We start from the raw sequence: 10,291 nt of genomic DNA, 5'->3' as shown, positions 1-10,291 counted from the left end.
GTGGGGGGTGGTGGGGCAGGGGGTGAGGAGAGGAGGCTGGGACCCCTGGGGACCCCTAGATCACAGCCATGCTAATGAGGAGCTGCTTTGCCAGCAGCAGAGGTGTCAGCTAACCCCTGACAGGTGCACACACGCGTACTCCCAGGGCCTGTGCGGGCGCGGGTACGCCTGTGTCTGTGAGAGTGTGTGTGCGTGCACAGAGAGGGTAGAGGAGAGGAGGGGCTGCAGGGGCAGGTTTCTGTCCCAGTGGCCTAGCCTGCGGCGGCTTTGTTCTGTATGCAAATCTGTCGCCGTGGTGTTCTGTCGCCCTTGATGGAATGTCGGAGCAGTACAGCGAACCTGAACCCCAGGAATGCTGCAGTGCACATACACATATACAGTAGTCTCACACACACACACACACACACACACACACACACACACACACACACGTGACACCTACAGTAGCATAACCTCTGTTTCCCGACTCATCTCCTTGTTAACAACCACAACCTGCACTGTCTTCTGCTTCTACACTAAAGCAACATTATATTACACACTCCAAACTTTGCTCCCTGGATGTAATATGTTTCACTCCGAACGTGGTACGGTAGAGAAGTTGGGTGGCTGGCGTTCAGATTCTACTTATTTTCAATTAAGGGTTTTTTCCCTGAGCTTTGTGAGAGTAAATTTGGCATCAGTGAGCCTTCATTACCATCCACTCACTGTTCACTGTCAGCTGCAAAGCTCCAGTTTGCCCATCTTGTCGAAGGCTGAGCTTGTGGATTTTTGTTATTCTTCTGTGGTCTTATTATAAGTCCCCCTGGATTAGAGCATCTGATAAAGGCCCCAAAATGTAAGTGTAATATAAATGGAAGGAGCTCATGCTCCGAACTGTAAATCAGACTCATGCTGGAGGGATGGCATATGTGAATTCCTAAATTAAACACAAATCCACATGTCTACACCATACGCCTGGTGTCTACTTCAGCCCCGCCAAGCTCACACCAACTTTTCTACACTGGCCATATGCGAACAGTCAATACCATGGCTCCCCTTCATTCATTGGCATTTTGTTTGTACTTTTAAGGAAAAATAATGGCTATAAAAGGCAATCTGGAAAGAATAAAATCTGATGTAAAGCTCAGATCTTAGTCCCTGAAGACTGGGTTAATTGGCCCCGTGGTTTAGTAAAAAAACCAACCCAGGAGAGAAGGAGAGCATTATTACTGGCCCACCTCAGCTCCACGCATGTGCCAATGTTTTAATAACTTCCTCCAGGCCTCCTGGCCCTTAGCCCTCGTTTTGCTGCGCAGGGCAGGGCAAGAGCTGCCCCCGCTACGCTGCTCTCAGGTTTGTATTGTTTCTCTGTTTCATGGAAAAGTCTGGACACCTGGGCAGATACATAACTGATAGTGGGTTTTTTCGAGGTGAATCCCATCATACTGTAGCATTTACAAGCAGTATTGCTAGCAAAATGACCAAAAGCAACGCAATTCAGTGTGTAATGCAGCACCATATCACAGAATCCTGCTGCGACTCCATTTCATTTAACCTCTCATCATATTCACTGAAACAGTGTGTGTGTGTGTGTGTGTGTGTGTGTGTGTGTGTGTGTGTGTCATTATATGCGTGTCTGTGTGCATATGGTGTGCCAGAGTAAATTGGGCGATTAGGTCCAGCATCAGTGATTGCGTGGAGAGGAGAATGTAACTGTTCTAACTGGTAGTTGACCTTGGCGGTCAGCGGTGGAGGGGTCCCTGCCTGCGTGTCAAGCAGACGACTATAATTACCGCAAACTGAAGCATGACACGGCCCACCGTGATTCTTTAATGAAGGCTTTTATTGGCTGGAGCACTGAGCGGCGACAAATACTCACACTCTCCCGGCATGTGTGCAAGTGTGTGTGTGTGTGTGTGTGTGTGTGAGAGAGAGAGAGAGCAGAAAGAATGGAATGAGGATGTCTGAGAACTTAAATGCGGTGTATATATCTTTGTGCATTTGCGTGTGTCTCATAGTCATGAGGAAATATGGAAGTAGTATCATATAAATTTCTAAAGGGAGGATTTACTGGTTGCTGGAAGGAATCTGGGTGGAGCTTAATGTTATACCTGTCCCTAAAGATTTTCTTGTTAAGGCTGTAGGATCCTCTTAATTTGTAATTGTTTTCCATCCATCCATCTATCTATTAATCTATCTATCTATCTATCTATCTATCTATCTATCTATCTATCTATCTATCTATCTATCTATCTATCTATATGATTTGTTATTCCAGTCACTTCTCCCCCCCCCACTGTTTTCCTCCCCTCCCCCTGCTTGCGCGCTTGTTTGGGAAGTTGATAAAATTTGTCTTATGCCGTCATTAGGCAGTAGCCATCAGCTGCCACTCTATTAGCTGCCACGCTTCCTTTAACAGCATATGGCTCGGCTGTGTAAGATATGACAAGATGCAAATGTGTTGCTGTTGCTGTAGCGGTGGTGGGGGTGGAGGGCTGTGGGGGTGGGGGTATCTGATTGGGTAGCTTGTAGTATTGATGAGGCCATGTGCGCAGACCAAAATACAGAAGAAGAAGAAGAAGAAGAAGAAAAGAAAACACAATTTGATGAATTTAGCGAGATCATCAGTCCGTCTCCCAATCTCACATCTTCACTTCATATCGATTCTCGTGTGTTGATGGGATTATACAGCTCCCAAGTCTATAGACCCCTCTCAGTCCCTCGGGGCATGTAAATAGCCTCCGCGTGTGTGTGTCGGCGTGTATGTGTGTGTATGTGCGTGTGTGCTCAAGCACGCCTGGCCCTTAAAGTCCCTCCACCTCTCTTCTTACCCTCTCTCCTCTTCCTCCTCCCTTCCCTCTCTCGCTCTCTTCTCCCCATCCAAGCTGTTAAGCTGTCCAGCTCTCTGCTGCCAAGCGGTCGTGTGAAGCCCAGCCAAACTAAACACGGGCAGGCAGCCCGCCACTCGCCCCACACATACATACACACACACACACACACACACACACACACACACACACACACACACTTGAAAATTACGTTCACATACGTGTCCACACACACACACACACACACACGCACACTTAGTAGCTGGAGTCAGGTCATGTCCCACCCCACACAAACAGTGAGAGTGATGGCTGCACCAGAGCCCCACTAATAGCAGAGAAAAACAGACAGAATCAGTAAATGAGCCCCTCATTAACTTTTTCTGACCCCGTCTCCCCTGGGGAAAGCCAAACCAATCACACCGCCAAATCAGCTTCCTGTACTAGACACTGATCCAACATCAGCTTTCGCTCATCTGCTCTGCACGGTACAAGTGTGTGTGCGTGTGTGTGTGCGTGTGTGTGTGCGTGTGTGTGTGTGTGAGTGTGCCGAGGTGTGCTTGCGAGAGAGAGGCAGGAGACACAGAAGAAAAGTGAAAAGAAAACACTGCTGTGCATGTATCAGTGTCTGCATATGTGTTTTACATTCCATGACAATGGGTGGCTTTGAGACAGTCAGCCATCTTAAGGGCCCTTTTCTTGATCACGTAAGACTTTGGGCAGGAGTAACTCCTTCGTCTTTGTTTTTTCCCTCCGGGCTCTAAGCTTTGGGACCACCGTACCAACTTGACTCCGCTTGCGGTAGCTGCTGATGATAAAGTAGATGCAGATGCGTTGCAAGCAAACACAAGACTGTGGAAATGCCTCTTCAGTGCTAGCCTGTGTTGAATTAGATGAATCCCAACCTCAGCTCTTTATATGAGTCACAAGCAAGGCTGACAGGGCCATGCTACAGTGACTGATAGATTCATTTGGCATTATTAAGTCACGCCATTTAAAGGGGCAATTTGTCAGTGAGTGACGTACAGTTTGTGTGTGTGTGTATGTGTGTGTGCAACCACAACAGATCACTTTACTGTACTTGTTATTACACCGATGACGTAGAGCTTTATTTAATGTGGATGCTGTGTTAAGACCGGAGGGGTCTTTACTGTTTACACATTGTCTCCATCACTTCGCCTGCCTCTCCCCTTTGTGTGTCTCTCTTTCTCTCTAATGCCACATCTCTCCCTCCCTCCGTCCCCCTCTCCCATATTTCCTTTTTTCCCCATTGGTGTGTTTTTTTTTTTTTTTTCCATGGCTGCCTCCCCTGTCTCCATATGGAAATGACAGAGTAGACGAGATGGATCTGTGTATTAAAGCCTAGCTGACATTAGAATTAGCATAATGTGTCATGGCCTTAGGGCAGTACCTGCCATCTGCATTAGCCTGTAGACACACACACTCAAAATTTCATACGCACACAGACAAAGCCCATAGAAGACCCTCATACACAGACACACACAGCAAGCTAATATAACTGTACAATTAATTTTCCTAAACATAACTCCACATCTATGCGCACAGGTTGTTAATAAAGAAGCAGGCATTGTGAAGTAATATACTGGTTTGGAATGTTGAATAAAATGTTTTTCTCTGCATATTTCATTTGGTTTTGCTTTGTACAACATTAATGATTTATTTCTCTCTTGGCCCACAGATAAAGATGAGCCATCCAGCTACATCTGCACTACCTGTAAGCAGACCTTCACCAGCGCCTGGTTCCTGCTTCAGCACGCTCAGCACACTCATGGCATCCGTATCTACCTGGACAACCACCCGGTCAACTGCTCCCTCACTCCCCGCATGGCTCTGCCTCCACCCCCGGGCGCCGACGCCCTCCCTCGTTCCCCTCTCCCCACTTTCCTCGGTGACACCAACAACCCATTCCACCTCCTCCGCATGGCCGCGCCCCTGCTCAGGGAACATCCCCCTCCTCCGGGGTACATGGAGACCCGGCTGCCTGCAACGCCACCCTTTGTCAGCCCTCCTCCTCCCCCAAGACCCCCTCTAGAGCGGCTAGGCCCAGAGGAGATGGGGCTGCTGTCCCAGCACCCCAGTGCCTTTGAGAGGGTGATGCGGATGACCCCCATGGAGCCTCCTTCCATGGACTTCTCCCGACGTCTGAGGGAACTGGCGGGCAACACGACTAATAATGGGGGGCCCACACCTCCTCTCTCACCCAACCGTGTGCCACCCATGCACCGCCTGCTGAGTCCCACGCTTTTCCAGCCTGGCGCCAAGCCCCCAGCGTTTCTCACCTATGCCCCACAGCCACCCACCTCTCAGGGGGGACACGGTTCTTCCAGCCCTCCTGACTCCCAGGGTCAGAACCAGGCCCCGGGGAAAGCCAAATCCTGTGAGTTCTGTGGCAAGATTTTCAAGTTCCAGAGCAATCTGATCGTCCACAGGCGCAGTCACACAGGAGAGAGGCCGTACAAGTGTCATCTATGCGACCACGCCTGTTCCCAGGCGAGCAAGCTTAAAAGGCACATGAAGACACATATGCACAAGTCTGGGTCCATGAGTGGCTCCCCAGAGCGGGGAAACAGAGGAGAGGGGGGAGAGGGTGAAGAAAAGAGTAGAGAGGGAGATTCAAGAGGGATGGGGATGGACAATGAGGAGGAGGAAGAGGAAGAGGAGGAAGAAGAAGAGGAGGAAGAGGAAGAGGAGGAAGAACTGAGAAATGGAAGTCGGCCAGATTCCAACTTAAGTGATGACTCACAGGAATTCGGCCAGAATCGGGAGAACGGCCCAAGGCAGTCTCCCGAGGAGAAGCCCCTGAGCAGGGATCGAGTAAATGACAGTGGAGGGGTGGGCATCATGCACCCATACAACCATGTGGACAATCACCTTAGACTTAACCCTAACAAGAGAAGCCTGGAGAGACAACCTAATGGAGATGGTGGAGAGAGGGGCGAAGAAGAAAGAGAGAGAGAGAATGAGAGGGAGCAGGACAGAGAGCGAGATGAGCATGAGAACCAGAGGCCTGTGATGAATGGCAGAATTAGTGTATCTGAAGCAGACTCCTTCCCTGGGCTGTTCCAGCGTCGGCCCACCCCCATCACCAGCCCGAGCCCCTCCAACAACAAGAGAATCAAGATTGAGAAGGAACAGCTGGAGCTTCCCCCAGCCATACCCCTCATCTCCCCGGAGAATGTCTACTCTCAGCTCCTGGCTGGCTACGCTGCTTCACGCCACTTCATCAGAGAACCCTTCCTGGGATTCACCGATTCCCGTCAGTCGCCGTTCGCCACCTCCTCCGAGCATTCCTCTTCAGAGACAGGCAGCCTCCGCTTCTCCACCCCGCCCGGCGAGCTGATGGAAGGGGGGAGCGCCTCGGGCCGCAGCGGCAGCAGCACCCCTCACCTCCTGCGGGGACCAGGACCAGGGAGGCCCCCGAGCTCCAAGGAGAGGAGGAATGACACCTGCGAGTACTGCGGCAAGGTGTTCAAGAACTGCAGCAACCTGACGGTACACCGACGCAGCCACACGGGGGAACGGCCCTACAAGTGTGACCTGTGCAGCTACGCCTGCGCCCAGAGCTCCAAGCTGACACGCCACATGAAGACCCACGGGCAATTTGGGAAAGAGGTGTACCGCTGCGACATCTGCCACATGCCCTTCAGTGTCTACAGCACACTGGAGAAACACATGAAGAAGTGGCATGGCGAACATTTGATGGCCAGTGAGGTCAAACTGGAGCAGGCGGACAGAGGTTAAGCCACCAACCATTACATATACAGTCTACAGTGTACACACTCACACATACACACACACACACGCACACACACAAACACACACATACGCACACAAATTCCCTATAACCACTTCTTCAGCTATGGGGCTTGGCTGGATAATCTCTCTCTTAAAAAAATTTGAGACTGATTGATGTTCATTTTTTTTTCTTGTCACAGAAACTGCCACCTGAGAATATAAACAAAGGGAAACTTTAATGAGAACTTGTCTGGAATGCCCAACTTGGTGTTTCTTGGCATACTGTCTGAGGATTTTATCAGTTAGGAATCCATGGAGCCTTTCTACTGTGCAATAATTTCTGTATTTATTGGATTTTTGTAATGATATTTGGCATGTGCAGGTACATCTTTGTGGGATTTCATATGGAGTTAGTTTTGAAATGTGCTAAAAAAAAAAAAAAAAAAATTTTTTTTTTCTAAAAGGCGATAACTGGAAAGAAGTCACCCTTAATACAAAAATTATTTTTTTTTTCCTTTAAGGAAGCTTATTATGATGTGAGAGTAAAATTGTGTGAAGCAGTTAGCTTTTAAAAGTAAAAATAATTGTTTTCTATATTAACTGCAGCAGCGGACTACAATCCATTCCCTCATACAGGCCTAAAGCACTGAATGTCAGCCTGACAATAAAACATCATGCTGGATTTAAAAAATCCAGCACTGACCTGATAAGTTACTTTTAATTTATTCAGGGAATCTGTCCTTTTTTAGAAAAAAAAAATATTGGCATGTGAATAATATCAAAATGTAGTCACTGTATTGCCGTCCTTGCTTCAGTTAGGACATAAATAACGGTTGCACTTAATGGAGGTACCCTTAACTGATGCTCAGAACATTCCCAATGTAGAATTAAAGCAACATATTTAATATGTTGAACAAGTTAAGACTACTTGTGATTAATGTGAGAAGGAGAACAGTCCTGTTTATGGTTTGTAAATATATTCTTTTTTTTTAATATGTTAAAGTAGCCCCCGACTGTACGTGAACGATGGCCTAAAATTAAACAATCAGAAGACCAGCTGCTTGCATCATCCACAGTATATGCTAAGTGTAACTACCATCCATTAGTGCTTTATCAGACCTACCTGATCACCCCACTCCCACTCCCCCACCTCATGTGTGCTTACTCAAAGGCGGTTTGTTAAGCGAAAGCTACTTCAACAGTTGTAACACTTCTTTCTGAATCTCTCTCTATCTCCCTCTCGTGTCTGGTGTGGCATCTCTCTCTCTCTCTCTCTCTCTCTCTCTCTCTCTCTCTCGTTCTCTCCCTCTCTCTCTGACCCAGGTTGACTTCCCCTGTCCCCTTAGGACCCATAAAACGGTTTCAAATGAAATTCATATCAATATGTGTTAGCGTGCGTGCATGTGTGTGTGTTCTTCTCTCTGCAGCGTGCTCTAAGCTTCTCTCCGACGGCGTCTTTTCACAGTTGACTAGCTCAGATTCATGCATTAGGGCGGCTTTTAAAAGGAAGCCTGTTCATTCGCCTCACAAAGTGATATGGGTTTAACTCCCAGTAACAGATTTTGAGACAGTGTGCATGTTCGTGACTTTTGGGGATTACGGTTTTTATTTTCTGCATCATTCATCCTGAAATGAATCTGGTGCACCAAAAAAAAAAAAAAAAAAAAAAAAAGAGGCTATATGAGTTATGATAATTTTGAGCACAGCTGCACTAGGGGATGGCCGGGCGACCTTGAGTAGGGGCTATTCTTATGGTAAAAATGAAAGATTGGAAATGAGAAATGAAGAAGTGTGAGAAAGAAATAGAGGGAGAGAGAGCAAGACCTTGACCTGGGAGAAGAGTCATTCAAATGAAATTGGAAGCATATGAAAAGTGTGTTTTTCTTTTTTTTTTTGTACCCAAATGTACATCTAGTGGCCACATCTTATAATGGACCATCAGAGTGAGACAGAGCGAGCGTGAGAGGGAGGGAGACAGCAAAGCCACATGAAAGGAGATTGAGACTACATCTTTCATTTTACTACTGCCATTCTCAGTCATCAAAAATCATCTTCACTTGAAAGTTTGACCTGCCCTTTAGGCCTATTATCAGGTTCTGTGTGCGCCATTTTGTTCCGACACAAAAAGGACTACAGTGGACCTTCAATGCAAATTCATCTTCTTGTGATTTATTTTTTAGAAAGGACGTGATGTTAAGGCAACAGCAGCTCTCCATAAGCTATTCAGTTACCACGTAGTTCAATATATTTTTAGTGAATTAACACAAAGAGAGGGAGGTCGGCTGAAGAGTTACATTCAGCTTGCTTACACATGTTGATGCATGAGTGCAAAAATGAAAAAAAAAAAGAAAAAAAAAATCTAAATCCTGTTGTAAATGCACAGTGTGTTCATCCCAGGAGAATCCAGTTCAGACTTAGGCCAAAACGAGCCATACGACTATGAAATATATCACATTGAAACAATGAACAGTGGAACCCTGTCAGAGATCCAAATCACACATGGACATTCAGTCTTACAATATGTTTACAGTGTTGAAGTATGCCATTAATGAAATACTCTGTGTAAGTGTTTAAAATGATAATAAAGTATTGTTTTCTCCAATGTTCTTTCAAATGTTTTTGAATGCCATAGCAGTTTTGTATGATTATCCTGGTGGAGGGATTTTATCTTCATGGATATGTTTCTGTATTTGTTCACTGTATGGGAAGATGATTTTTTTTTTTTTTTATGTAATATTGCAGAATCATGCCAGATTATTATTATTTTTTTCTAACAAGAGTGGTGCCATTAATGACTTTTGATCTCTTCAGTTTATTTTATTTTTTAAAAAGTTTTCTTTTCTCCTGTTGTTGGTTTGGTGAAGCTATCCCTCAAGGATGTAAAACAAAAATGATTTAAAAAAAAAATGAGAAGAGCTTAAAGCAGAACCTTCAGCGGGGGAATACAATGGTTTTGTGAGGGAATGCTTTTCCAAATTCATTCTATGAGACATCCATGGACATTGTGTTTTATTTTTTTTGTTTTTTTGTTTTGTTTTTTTGCTGTTTTTCCCCCATGGCGGGCTGAAGGTCTTGTGATGGCACTTACAGCTGTAATTTTAAATACATTTTCATAACACAACTTTCACAACTTTCACTTACACTCTTTGTACAAAATAGTTTCCTTGTTCTTTTTGAGGGGAGTGCATCATTGTGAAAAAAAGTGATTTCAGAACAGTACACATCTGCTGTTTTGAACATATATGTATTTTTGTAATGTGTTGAAAAATCAATACAAGAAAGCCAACACTTCAATAAATGTTGCAATTGCTCTATGACTGAAACAACTTTTCACTCTGATTATTTCATCTTCTTCGCCATCACAAATAATATTGCAACAGCTACTGGGACCACTGCTGGTTTCAGTGTGCAGTTATACTGTAACTAATATAACTTAAAACAAAGCCCTACACTAGCCCACTTCTTGTAATGTACCACATCTGTATAGACAGAAAAATGATCTGTGATAGATTAAATAAAGATAACAATATTATTTCAGCCGGCGTGCACTGAAAAACTGGGAGGGAAAAGCTACATCGCTACATCCCACACAAGTGGATCATGCATTTCTACGCCATCACCAGTAACACATTCAAACCATCATAAACCGCTGCAAATAATTTAGTGTGACCCCCTAATCTGATGTTGGCTTTAGGGCATGGAACCGCCATTTTAATATCCACTGCCAACCA

At 45.7% G+C, this 10,291-nt stretch overlaps 1 protein-coding gene across 1 annotated transcript in view; it reads left to right on the top strand.

Moving 5' to 3' along the window:
* bcl11bb (BCL11 transcription factor B b) overlaps positions 1-9,886 on the top strand; it is a 32,198-nt gene extending 22,312 nt beyond the window's left edge. Inside the window, exon 3 of the mRNA XM_023430270.2 lies at positions 4,504-9,886. Within this exon, the coding sequence (XP_023286038.1) occupies positions 4,504-6,566 (2,063 nt within the window). The 3' untranslated portion in view covers positions 6,567-9,886. The remainder of the gene's footprint in view (positions 1-4,503) is intronic.
* Positions 9,887-10,291: the final 405 nt, after the last annotated feature.

This window comes from Seriola lalandi, unplaced genomic scaffold (genome assembly GCF_002814215.2).
Source record: "Seriola lalandi dorsalis isolate HSWRI2012SDOR001 ecotype SW California unplaced genomic scaffold, Sedor1 jcf7180002054901, whole genome shotgun sequence".
Classification (NCBI taxonomy): domain Eukaryota; kingdom Metazoa; phylum Chordata; class Actinopteri; order Carangiformes; family Carangidae; genus Seriola; species Seriola lalandi.
The sequence above is the reverse complement of the archived record's forward strand: the minus strand, read 5'-3'. Positions and strand labels throughout refer to the sequence as shown.